Source organism: Lytechinus variegatus, chromosome 4 (genome assembly GCF_018143015.1).
Source record: "Lytechinus variegatus isolate NC3 chromosome 4, Lvar_3.0, whole genome shotgun sequence".
Lineage (NCBI taxonomy): Eukaryota > Metazoa > Echinodermata > Echinoidea > Temnopleuroida > Toxopneustidae > Lytechinus > Lytechinus variegatus.
This window is the reverse complement of record NC_054743.1, coordinates 50,704,837-50,718,546: the sequence shown is the minus strand read 5'-3', so window position 1 is coordinate 50,718,546 and position 13,710 is coordinate 50,704,837. Positions and strand designations below refer to the sequence as shown.

The window sequence follows — 13,710 nt, the reverse complement described above, 5'->3', positions numbered from 1 at the left end:
CAATCTCTTTTTCCCGACCAACAACAAAAAAAGATTGCTTCAAGTACTCTTTCCTTCCAAGGACCATGGCAGAATGGAATCTGCTACCAGTAGACATACGTGAAGCTAAATCGGTCAATGGTTTTAAGACAAGGCTTAACAAAATTCAAATGTTTACTTTCATCCGGGGGGCACATCATTAATTCAAATTCACCACTAGCCACACATGCCTGCAGCAATTATATCCCAATCGAGGAGTTTGCCTGCTGTAACAGGAAGAAGAAGAAAGGTGAACTGAAACTCCGGCAGGATTTCAGTAATACTTGATTGACCTTATGACCAAGTTTCATGAACTAATATGCTGTCATTTCAAAAACTTAACCTTTGGTTAAGATTTGGTGTTGACGCGGCTGCTGTCGGAACTATAGTCTCACTCTGCTATGCAGGTGAGACAAAAAGGATAGCCACTCACCATGGCAACATCATGAGCGGTGCTAGATCACGAATCTCACCTCGATGCTAAAATACCCTGCGCACTAGACCAGTTGAAGCGAATTTAGCATCGAGGTGAGATTCATTCAATGCATGTTTTTTTTAAATCTAGTAGCGCATCGCTTATGATATTGCCGCCCTCTCTATACACAGCGACAAATTGTGTACAACGGATAGCGGAGCGTGAACGTAGCGGTCGTGTACATTTTTGCTTATTACATGACGTCATCCAGCCACTGCCGAGAACCAATTTATGAATGAAAATATAGTAAGCATGCGCAGTGCAAGCCTTTTATTTCCCCACACAGAATTCCAACAAAACAAGTGTGCAATTCTCTACCACCTCGTACCAAAATCGACCTAGAATTTCACTTTCGCGTATTTTATATGAATTATGAAAGGTATTCTCGGAGGATCTATTTTCTCACCGATACCGCACAGGTAAGAGAATTTCGATTACTTTTTGCTTTTCCGTCAAAATCTTACAAATTAGCGTCTGTATGTCATCGTGTTCGTTGGAATTTGTAGAGTCTATCGCAACATGCACAGAGTCAATTGGCTTCCCGGTTTCAGAGCGTCGCGTGAATATGCATGAAATTGCAGGGTTTCGATAATTTTTGATCGATACCGGAGCGATCCGATCACGAACCAAGACCATTTACCGCGTACACATCGTGACCGGATATCGTTATCGCTATCGATACTTCCGCACGAAGTCTGAAGGAATTATTTTTCGGACCACGTGATCATGACGTGATCTGCGCGATTGACCAATCAGCGGTCTTAGAATTGCTGTGTGGAGACAATCTATCCGTTGTACACAGTCTATGGACAATTGTTCGTTGTGCTATATACGCGTCTTGAACCATATTGAGGAGAAAAACAAGAATGGTGGCCATTGAGCCCCTGACAAAGGTTTAACTTCAGTCTCTGTATTTGGTGAGTGGAGCCAACAGAGTTCAGCGGAACAACCATTATTACTGACAGAGACCGAAGATTTTTTAGTTTTTTTTTGGTCTAGTTTTTACTTGCACGTGCACTGTGCACATTCACTTTTAATGTCATACAAATGTGAAATTTCAAATTACTTCACCATGGCACCTTGCACTGATACACAGAATGTTTTCATCCCAGGATAGCTTTGAAGCTGCTGAAACTGGATTACTATTCAAGGTTCAGGGTCTAAAGTAATACAACACAGAAAATAGCGTACGGGACCGAAGGCGAAATCAGATCCAACCAGCGATCGCAGTTACGAAATAAACCTCTTTCTTTTATCTTATCCTTCACTAAAAATTACATTTTACCGAAATTAATGAATTACACAAAATATAGATACCATTCCAATATCAAACAACACGTACAAGATTACAAAACAGCTGGGAAAACTGATTATTTATAGAGTGACATAACGTACCTTCCACCACGGATTATTAGGAAACAATTTGTAAATATTTTGCCAATTAATGAACGTAGAGGGCAGTAACACTCTGACTAAGCCACGGAACTAGACGGAACTAGAGTGGGTGCCTACATAATGTAGGTACTCTAGACGGAAGCGAGGATCTGGACGAAACTCAACTGAATTCAAATTAAAATTTAAAAGTTTACTGATATAGAATCCTGACAAGGCTGACATTGAAGGATTATCATCAAAACAAAGAAATATAAGAAAAAAACCTTAATATAACATAAACATAACATAGTAATAACGATTAGGCAAAATCTTGGGATTAAAAAAATAATAAATACATGAAAATACCGATCTTGGATAAAGATGTTAGCTTATATACATTTAATTACGCAGCCTTATATATTATTATGAATATATTATGTTGTATACATATATTTCAAGTCGAAACTCAAACAGCTATTTTCGTGAAAGCAAATATCATATTTTTTTTGCTTAATTTGTTTTTCCTATACTGCAGCGAAGCACCCTAAGGACACATCAGTCACTGGCATGCACAATTTTGTGGTAGGGTCCATGATGAAAGAAATAATCGTGGGCATAGGTGTCAATTTCTTGTGATGATTGGTGTCTGAATCCCGGCGAGGGAGCGAAGCGACTGTGCGGGGGAGGGTGTGGGGACTTTCATTTAATGCGAAAATCCGAGCTTAGGGTATATCACTTTCTATGCCATAATAATGTAGTCCACTTTCACTTTCAAATTGCCAAACATTGTAACTCGTACAGTTTCAAGTTTACAAGTATTTTACTTCAAGAAAAAGAACATCTCAACATATTGACAGAAAAATGAAAGTATAGGCCTAGTTTAGTGAACACAGAATAGCATAAGTAACGATTGAACCCGCAATAAAAACAGATTTATTGATCATAAGGTAAGGTCAAAATGTCGTCTCTAACTATTATATTATATATTTTATCTCGTGTCAGATTCTGACATAATTATTTAATAACAATTATGCAAATCTTAAAGATGGAAAATTAGAATATTTCATATTTTCACATAATATAATACGGAAGAAATAGTGAGTGGATGATGTCATAGTCTCCTCATTTGCATACCAGCCTGGATGTGCATACTGTTTTGTGAAATAAAACGAAACTTTAAATTGTCATCAAACTTTCTTATTCTACATCCGATTTTAATGAAATTTTCAGTGTTATGCTTGTTTGATTCTTCTCTTTTTATTCAAATCAACTTTTTGTTGGGGTGGACTTGTCCTTTTAACATTTAAACTTAACATCGACTGGTCACTATCAATAACCACTATGGATTTTTTTTTTTAGAAATCCTTGTCATTTAGAGTGTATAATTATTTAGTTAAAAAGTGATATAAAATTGCATTGGCCATTGATTTCATCGCAAACACTGCCATAATTGATTTCTCACTACCAGTGAGCAAAGGAAAAAATTATGTTATCAAAAATTGATGAAGCTATTTTCCCAACCTGTGTAACTTCTGCTACATTACTAAGAACATATAAAATGCATCTGTCAAAACAATTTTGCTTTTATGCACCATCGAAATAAGAGAGGGCCAAATATGCATTATTCATGGCTCATGAAATGATGAGCTCACTTGCAAAAGGTGTTAGGTCCATTGTTCATCAAATTTGATTTTTTTTGGTCTAAATGTATAGATTTTTAGTAGCTCTATAAGATACCAAAGAAAAGTTGAAATTCCTATTAAAAAGTGAACTAAAATGGCAAAGAAAAGTCACCGTTTTTTTTTCAAAAGGGGTTTGGTCCATTAGATGCAAAAGGGGTTAGGTCCACATAAAATTTTTTTGGAAAAGAATATTTTACAGAATAATTAGACAGGTAAATTCCTTTTATACCAAATTTTATGTTCTCATGGTAGAGTATCATGAAATTTAGTATTGCATAAGAATATTGCAATATAGGAAAATTAAGAAAAAAAAAACGATTTTCTTGGATTGGACCTATCCCTTTTTGCAACTAAACTCTTCTGAAGAACTCAGTTGTCAAAAGGGGTTAGGTCCATTTTTTCATAAATTTTATTGTTTTCTGTAAACCTCTAAATTTTTTGTCACTGTGATGATACCAAAGAAAATTTGAAATTCAAATGAAAACGTGAATGAAAGTGGCAAAGAAAAATCACGATTTTAATCAAAAGAGATTGGATTCATTTCAGTTTAGTTGCAAAAGGGGTTAGGTCCACGATTCTATTTTTTTTAAAATATATAGAAAAAAATTGAAGACAGGTAGATTTATTTTATACCCAATTTTATGTTCACATGATAGGGTAGTACATCATGACAATTTAGTTTCTCATATTATTGCAATAAGTGAGAAAAAAACATGGTTTTTCTCGTAATGGTCCAAAGTGGACCTAACCCCTTTTGCAACTTAACTCTTCAAATACCCTATATCGGCAAGGTCACTTATCACATGCAGAATTTATGATTGCGTTAATTGTTTTCAAAACAGACTTGTCAACTTCACAACTTCAGAAAAAACAACAACTTAGGATTAACTGATTTGGGGAACGATTTTTCGTTCTTTTTGTGTTGTCAATTTTTATTTATATTTTATGTATTTTATAAATATATATCTGAATACTGTTTTTTCATATATGGGGGCGGGTGAGATGATTGTACAGGCTATCCCCACCTGATTTTTTTTTTTTTTGGGGGGGGGGTATATCCCCGACCCCCGTACCCCTCCCCGGATCGACACCCATGACAGGGGCTGCGGAACAGTTTTCAAAGTGAAGAGGGGGGGGGGGGGGCTGACCATGTACACGGTTTTGGAAAAAAAGAGGGGCGAGGCCCCCTAAACCCCCCCCTGCTTCCGCAGCCCCTGCATGATAGTGGGGGGGGGGGAGTCTAGGAAGAAGAAAAAAAAGGAAGGAGGGGTGAAAGAAGAAACAGAAAAATAAGAGAGGAACAAATAAGGAGAGGGGAAAATGGGGAAATAATGATAAAAACCCTTTTTAGGTCACTTTAAGTACTTATATAAATCAATGATCGGATATACACTAAGAAAGTGGAGGTGCCGTGGCCGAGTGGTCTAAGGCGCCTGGCTATACATGGAAAGTCCGGAGTTCGATCCTCGGACGCGGCCCCTATGCCCGTGAGCAAGGCATTTAATCTACAATGCTCTTTTATCCTGCTTTCAAATAAATGGAAATGCTATATGCATTATTGGTAACAAGGTGTGCACTTGCTTTTAAGTTTTACTTATTTTCACATAACAGTTATATGCACTCAGTGACATGCAAATGCGAGCATCGATGACGTTACTTAGCTCACTCACTATTTCTTTTGTTTTTTATTGTCAATTGTACAATATTTCAATTTTTACAGATTTTACGATATAAGGACCATTTTGACTGAGCCATGATGGTATATTATGTTCGGGGGGAAGAAAACTTTGATTCAAGGAGAAAATTAGAACATTTCATAAAATTATATCAAATAGTGAGTGGATAACACCATCAGTCCCCTCATATGCATACTGACATAATATGTGCATATAAATGTTTTGTGAAATAAACCGAAAAAAGAAAATGTCATAACTTTCTTATTCGACATCCCATTCATGACATTTTCAATGCTATGCTTGTTGGATTTTTCTCTTTTCATTCAAATCATTTTTTTTTTGTTGGGGTTGACTTATATACCCTTTAAAAACTGAAAGATTCCTAGCTAGCATAATTCCCACACACATTATTTAAATGGACAGTTTTTTTTAATTGTATTGAAATAGCAAAATCATTTATACAAACAATTATAAGTGATTAGAATAATTAGAAACAAAATAAAAGATGAACCAAATGAAAAAAAAGGAAGACATACTGATTATACAGCTAACCAGTAATTTTTCTTTTGTCTTACACACCAGATTATTATGTTTATATAATTTTTTGAATAACGAGAAATAAGTTAAAATAAAAAAACTTTCTGTCCGAGAGGAGGTGAAAGGGACTTTGAGGCCATGATCTAGTAATTTTGATTTTTTTATGAAAATAAAACTCGATGGGCACCTGGCAATGTCCCGACTCAAGCATGGATAGTTTTTCAACATTTTGGTGCGAAATTTGAAAGTCGAGAATCGAAAAGCAAAAGGAGGCGGGTCGATGGAAATTTTGCTGGACTGTCAACTTATTGGAAGAGCCAATCAAGAAAGAAAATAATGTTTCACTGTTGTCATTGTATAGTTGACATTCCAGCAAGAGTTGACATCATAGCAACTTTTTATGAAATGGGACCATGCTGGGCGGTGTTTCATAAAAGGATCATACATGTCGAACGTCTTATCTGACAAGTCCCAATTTTGTCTGACAGTTGCCATAGGAACTTGCCTCTCAGCCAATCAAAATCAAGGAAAGATGTCAGATCTGACAACCTGTCGGATGAAAATGTTGATAAAACACTCCCTGGGAGTGGAATCGCCTGACCCACGGGCTTGACCAATAGATCTGCACCTATTCTTTAAGTTCTTTTATTCTATTCGTTAACTCCCATCTGCTTGTCCCTGTTCTGCATTTTCTTGTTGTCCTTCGATTGTGCAAGTTTTTAATTACTCTTATCTACTAGATTTTTTTTAACGGAAAATCACTGTCCCCATCAGCTGCATTTTGTTCTCTCAGATTCTTCTCTGATCCAGCTCGCGCTCCCTCTATTGTTCTTTGACCGAACAGCGTGGATGGAATCTTCGGAGTATAGTAATGTCTAATGAGAGAGAGCTTTTCTCGACATTATCAATGAATGGTAAATACTTTTGATTTTCATTTGATAATTCAGCATTGAGGCTAACAATTAGATGTGAAATATTAAACTTATAATACCAACATTTAGTAATTGGATTGATATTTTCAATGGATTCACGCACAAAAAATTCACCTCGGTCCCGTATGGTAGAGTTTTTTGTTGGAAATTGAAAAAAAATATCGTGACTCTCCTACCTAGTGACCTTGACTTTCCTTAACCTTGCGCTTCCTTCCGCTTTCAGGGCTCTTTTTTTTGCCTTAACTTTCAACATGCCTATAGGTCAAATCTGGAAATTCATTGGGTAGATATTATTTTAATTTGTTTGTTTTGAATAGCCGGTATAGCCTTTGCACTTGCTTGCAGATTGAATTTGATATTTAGAGGATAGGACCGTCTTGCCTAGGCTAGCTACGTCACTAGCAATGTCTAACGTAGACAGCTGGCAGCCGTCTGGTTCGAGGAGTTTTTTAACATTTAAAAAAAAAATTTCTCCTCGTACACAGACGGCTCGCTATCGTGCAGGCACCATTAGGGGACTTGCAATGCAAAATCCCCCCGTCGGGGCTCTTCAATTTTTGTCTTTAATGAATAAAAAATTTGAAAATTAACGCAACCAAAATGCAAATTTATATTCTCTCTTGGCATTAATTGCCAAAAGCGGAGAAAAATGAAGTTAAAACGAACAAAAACAGTGACTTTCCTCGGCTGTTGCGCAAATTCACTTCCCCATTTTATCCGATCTAAGTACAACATATGGCCATTGAGTCCCCTGTACAGATCGCGCGAGAACTTCGGTCTCTGTATTTGGTGAGTGAAGCCAACGGAGTTCAGCTGAACAACCAACAAAACAGAGACCGAAGCTTTTGGTCTATGTCTAACGTTAATTACTGAGTCGAGACTGAGTGAGTCATCATGGAGATAGAAATGGTAATAGACCTGAAATCTAGGCTGTATGATTAACTGCATTTTTTCAGTCAACCAGTAGATCTTGTAGGCCTAGATCCGGTAAGAAGAAAATACATGATGGGAAGAAGATGCTAACTGTAAAAAAAAACTAGGGGAAAATGAAAAAAGAAGAGAGTGATAGATAGATAGCAAAGGGATGGAGTTCTTGATGTTATGAAAAAAGAAAAAACACAGACTTAGTGACTATGCCATGGAGTCGGGGATGGAAGGTTCTACTGGCTGGCCGGAAAATGTTTTTTCAGACCTTGTTTACATGTTAATATGTGCATGTGTTGCTTGCTTGCATCGTGAAATGATTAAAATTAACACCAGATAAGACGTCTGATGGATAAATATAATATAATGTGTCCGACAAAAAATGAAACTGAGATTCATCAATGATTTATCATGTGTTAATCACAAATACAAAAGGCAAATGACATCATTGTAAAGCTTGGAGTCTCTTCTTTCATTTAAAATAACTTAGATTATTCCTCATTCATGCATGAGTGAGCTAAAATGATTTGAAGAAAGGAAACCAAAAAGTCACTTGAAGGGCGGTATCTGAGTTTCAAAAAGAAAATCACATTTTGAAAAGTTCAACATCTGCTCTTTACTTTGATACCTCAATTACAGAAAACGGTCAAGAAATAACAAAGTTCTGTTTATTTGAAGTAAGGCTTGAATTCCAATGATTTCATAAAATGAAGAGGTTTTGCAGGATAGCATTTAGTCTTGCTCGACACTCCGTTTTATTGACAATCAGCCATGCATGAAGTCTTTTGTTAACCATGTGATACCTTAGGTGAGAAAGCAGTGAAAACATGTTTGTCTCATGAAATTATGGAAATAGTAGCATTGTTTTGAAAAATTTAACTTTAGTATTTTTTACCATTTTCTGCGATTTAGGTATCAAATTGATGAGCAGATATTGAACTATTAAGGCTTGTGATTTTCTGTTCAAATTTTTATACCCCTGTGCCAAATTACTTTTAATTTTCCTTTCTTCAAATTGTTTTTTACTCACCCATGCATGGATGAGAAATCTTGGATGTTATATCAGCTGAAAGAAGAGATTCTAGGCTTTATAATGATAGGTAATTTGTTTATTGTAATTGTCATTATTAAGTTATGATAAATCATCGCTAAACCTTGGTTTTGTATTTTGTGGGGCACACTGTTTATAACGAATGACTTTTACTCCAGGACATCGGGAACGCTTTTTGGGAGAGTACTTTTTCAAGGTTGAAGGTTTACTCTCCAATCACCTCCTGGCTTACCTTGAATTGAGGCTTTGCTTGGCTTGGACTTGCTTTTGTTTCCTTCTTTCATTCTATGCTATTTCTACATGAAGATTCCATATACTTATTGGTACGTTCCACTTTCAAAGTCCTGGCTAATATTGAAAATTCTACTCCTAAATACTTTTGCATAGTCATGAAAGTCTGTCTTTTGGTAACCTGTTGACAATTGAATCCTGCAATTACAGGCTTTGTAAAAGGACCCAGGATTACAGTTCACAATGGGATAATTGAAATCCTGATATCATACTCTTAGACCCCAAGTTCTGAATTTGTTGGGTCTAAATAGGCTAAGTATTCATATATTCTTCTTCACTCTAAACATAATTTGTTGCTGCTTTAATTCTTGTTAACAGTCCTGAGATCTGGATTCAACCATCTCCCTGTCATATTGCATTGGAGGAAAGGAAGGAAATGGTCACCATGGGAACAAGACTCAGTGATGATGGAAACCAGATGAAGCATGATTCACACAGAATTGTGCTCTGTGTCCCTTGCAATCTCTGGTTTGACAGTGTCCTGAAGTTTATCAGGCATCACTCACAACGTAAGTTTCATAATAAGATACAACAAATAACTGATTTTGAAGGAGCTGCAGGTGCAGATCAAGGAGCGTGGGTGGTGGGGGGGGGGGGGGTAGCACCTTGCCAGACCCGACAGTTGTAACATGACACCCCAAAACAAACAGTTGCTAGGGAAGATATAGTAATGTGTTCCCCAAAAGTACAACTTGGAAAAATACATGTAGCTGAAAAGGTAATTCTATTTCTTTGACACAAGTTTTACGGACTGCTTGAGAATTTTACTGAGATTGCACAGTAGTACACATATCATTCTTGAGTGAACCCCAAAACCTTGTTTTTTCTTTTTGTTTTTTGTAAAACTCTTACTAAATGTCTTCTGCATTCAATCAAGTTGATCAATTTTGAAAAGTTATACATATTGTTTTAAAGCTTGGGGTGTGTGTTCTCCAGCTCGATAGAAATCTCAGTATTGGGTGATTTATTGTTGGTTTTGGGATAAATTGGTAAGTCACAAATTATAATGAAAACCATGAAAATGTTTGAAAAGTTTTCCGAATTTCACCCAAGGATTTTCATATTTCTATCATCCTTGGTAGAATGTGGTAATAGGTTCAAGCAGGGGATCAAAAGAGTTTGAATTCAGCTGGTGCAACAAATATCTCGGAAAAAGAAAACCTTTTGTTCTATTCAATTTTACCCAATATTCAATAAACAAGTGGATTATGACGAATCATTTATGATAATTATTGAACTTCCTCCAGGCAATAGAGTGATGAATATAAATGGATTTGAGCTTGATTTTTTTCTGAAAATTATTAGAAGTTAATAAAAAAAAACTCATACCCCTCACTTTCCTGATTGATAGAATATCAGTCCAACAGTCCAAAGACTCTTACTATTAAATTTGATATCGCTTTTACCTTATCTTTAATTTATATTGTTTTAGGAATGGTTGGTTTCTGTTATTCTTGGATGCTTTAGTTATTTCCGTGATGTACATTGTAGCTGGTAGGTGAATACCACATAGCCCGTAGGCTTAAATATAAAGATCAAAGTTACATAGAAGTGACTTTTATTTTACACATTTTTTTTCACACGTTTTTGCTCTGCAGATGAAATCCAAGAGGAGGTCCAATGTCTCCTTTGCAGACAGTCCTTCAAAGGAAACGTCCACCTGGTTGACCACTATAGTAACTTTCACAACATTGAAGAACCTGTGGAAACTTCTGCACTGCTGGACGGTTCAGATAGGGACCAGAAAATGCATGTTGATCATTCATACTCACGGGCAGAGAATGGTGACCGGAGAGAGACGGATGTTGAGGAGAGAGAAGGCTTGACCACGGATGGCGAAGCTAGTGAGATGAAAACGGAAAAAGGTGATGCAATTGAGGAGATGGCGATGGGGGAAAGAGAGACGGAACGCGCTGTTGGAGGAACAGAGATACCAGACTTGGTTGAAGGGGACGCTGGAGAGGTTTTGAAGGGTGGTGTCTTTGGTAGTGAGGCAGAGATCAAAAGAACCTGCGAGGAATGGGATAAAGAAGACTGCACTGATGTTTTTAGAATAAAAAGTGAAAAGATGGCTGATGCGAAAGACTTGTCTGTACGTCCAGATGTCGGAGATCTTGTTACGAGCGACAAGGAAAAGAATGATGTTGATTTGGAAGACAGTGGCTCTGGGAGTTCTTGTATAGATACTGGGTTGTTGGACAATGCAGCTTCCAAACCTCACGGTGATGTGGTGGAAGCTAAAATAGAGGTGGATGGAGAGGAAGAATATGATGTACAGAATACAGAAGTATCAGAAGATTGTCTACAAGGGAGGTTGAGTCCTTTCAGCAAGTTACAGGATGACAATACTACTCTAGATTCTATACACTCTGATCACTTAGAGGAGAATGATGATAGCAATACTTTCATGGAGCAGATACACCTTGAGACAGGAGATAAGTTTGAAGGTAATCTCAGTGATGGTGATGATGATCATGAAGAAGAGGCTCCACTTTCAGATGCGGAAGCACTTGAGGTAATGCCAGAGTACGAGGAAGGAGACTTCCGGTTTATATCTGGACTCCGACATCGACAGATTCATATTGCTAACTCCAACATGGTAACAGATATTGGAATGCAAGTCTTTATATGTCTCCACTGTGACTTTCTAGATAGTGAAGCAGGACTTGTCAATCATATGAAAAAGATTCATGAGAAGATATTAGCGCTGGAGTACACAATGCTAGAGTTTTCCAGGAAAGTGCCTGTTGATCGGGTCTTTCCAGAGAACATCACAGGAGAAGAAGTAATGATGCTCTCCGAGTATCATAAGAGAAATCTTCAGCAAAAGCATTTGTCGGGTGGAAGCAGAAAAAGATCTTTCAGATCTGATGTTGTAGAAGGGAAGAGACGCCATGCGTGTATCAAGAAAGGAGACACTGTAGAAAAGAAGAAGAGGTACGTTGAGAATCGGGTGCCCAGTTTATGTCCAGAGTGTGGCAAAATCCTGTGTCGGAAAAGTGCCTTGAGGACGCATATCCTTGGAGTCCACAGCCGCTCCAGGAATCATCTGTGTGAGGTATGTGGGAAAGCATTCCGGGCATCTTACCATCTCAGCCAGCACCGGAAATCTCACAGGACCAAAACCTTTAGCTGTGATCTATGTGACTTCACGTCGGATGTGCGCATGGATATCTTTGATCATCAGCAGTTGCACCCAAACAACTTTATCCTTTGCCACGTATGCGGAACAGTCCTCAAGAGCAAAACTGCACTCAAGCGCCACATGATGGTGCATTCTGATGCCCGACCATTTGCCTGTACTGTTGAGGGCTGCACGTGGCGTTTCACTAGTGAGGCTCTCTGCAAAGGACACATCGAGGCACATAATTCCCCGGGAGAATTCATCTGCCTGGAGTGCAAACGTCGCTTCCGGAAGCGGCATCATGTCCGTCGCCACCTTAAGACGGTGCATGGTAAAGAGTCTAACGGTGAAGCTGATAAGTTCATTGCAGTGGATGCCAAAGAGATGGCTTCTGCAGAACAGTTTGATCAGATACCTGTCACGCAGCTCAGCAAACAGCATATTGTGATAACCACAGATGAGCATGGTACTCCAATCTTCTGTGATCAAAATGAGGAACTTGTGTTCGATTCCAAGACATCATCTCTCTTGCAAGTGACGGTTAAACATTCTGATGAAATGTGAAGTTTTCAGTGACATGTCTAGTCGAGCTTGTCTCACTGAAATGCAGCATCTGAAATAGCTTTTCCTTTTTGTTAAGTTGTACTTGTACCTCTTCATGAGTGCCACTGTGTGCACCGAAGGCTTATTCAATTTTTAGACATGGCACATTGAATATCATTAAAGGAGAATGAAATCCTCAGCTTGTGTGAAAACAGAAAAACCAAACAAATCGATGAAAGTTTGAGAAAATTTGAACCAATAATAAGAGAGTTATGAGCATTTGAATGTTGACATCACTAATGATGTGGATTTCTTCCCATTTGCAATGCATCCAATTTGTTTCATGTCTCAGTTGTACTACTTTTGTCATTCCAATACTTACAGTTTTCTTATTATTTGTCCAATTGTTCTCAAGCTTTCACCAACCTTATTCCTTTATTTTTTCTGTTATTATACAATGTTACTTGATCCACAGGTTTTATTTTCCTTTCAAAAATTTCAGCATCATTTAAGAGTTAAAAGCCAAAGGGATATAACATGTCTGAAAATTGGCGAGTGTTTTCTTTTGTTTTAAGGCAAAATAAAACAAACCAAACTGGAAACTGATCAAATCTTTGAAAACTTTTGCACAAAAATTATGTGGCCAGAGTGGCACAGACAAACTCTTGACATTCATGATTTTGAAAAATGAAATGATTATGATATCATTGACATGACAGTTTTTAAAACATCTTTCATGGGTTAAATCAGTTATGATATAATGGAATCATTGTGAGCCTGATATCATGAGCATGTCCATGCAACTTTCATCTGTGTTTTGAGCCCGGGGGAGGGGGGGGGGCACTTACATGGACGAGTGGATACCATGCGCGACCAAAAAAACACGTAAAAAGGATGTCTTGTTCACGATAGGGCACGTTACGTACGTAACGTGATAAGGGTATCAAAAACATCGAAATAATAAAAAAAGGGTATCTATTTCACTAGGAAAGCTACGTGTTTAGGGTCAATTTTCGGGGATGATAAAACAAAATTAAAATGTTTGATAAAGGATGTCCTTTTTGCCCCAACACTATGTGTTTA

The 13,710-nt window shown here is 37.5% G+C and overlaps 2 protein-coding genes across 2 annotated transcripts in view; one reads left to right on the top strand and one right to left on the bottom strand.

Annotated features, from left to right (window-relative positions):
- The window catches only part of LOC121414255 (cytochrome b5 reductase 4-like), a 38,759-nt gene extending 36,816 nt beyond the window's left edge, over positions 1 to 1,943 (bottom strand). Inside the window, exon 1 of the mRNA XM_041607371.1 lies at positions 1,889 to 1,943. The gene's annotated coding sequence lies outside the window, so the exon portion shown is untranslated. The remainder of the gene's footprint in view (positions 1 to 1,888) is intronic.
- Positions 1,944 to 6,581: 4,638 nt separating this feature from the next.
- On the top strand, positions 6,582 to 13,466 carry LOC121414254 (zinc finger protein 16-like). The gene is made up of 3 exons (XM_041607370.1): positions 6,582 to 6,676; positions 9,279 to 9,469; positions 10,559 to 13,466. Exons 2-3 carry the CDS (start codon positions 9,337 to 9,339, stop codon positions 12,646 to 12,648), a joined length of 2,223 nt encoding a protein of 740 aa, XP_041463304.1. The 5' UTR covers positions 6,582 to 6,676; positions 9,279 to 9,336; the 3' UTR covers positions 12,649 to 13,466.
- Positions 13,467 to 13,710: the final 244 nt, after the last annotated feature.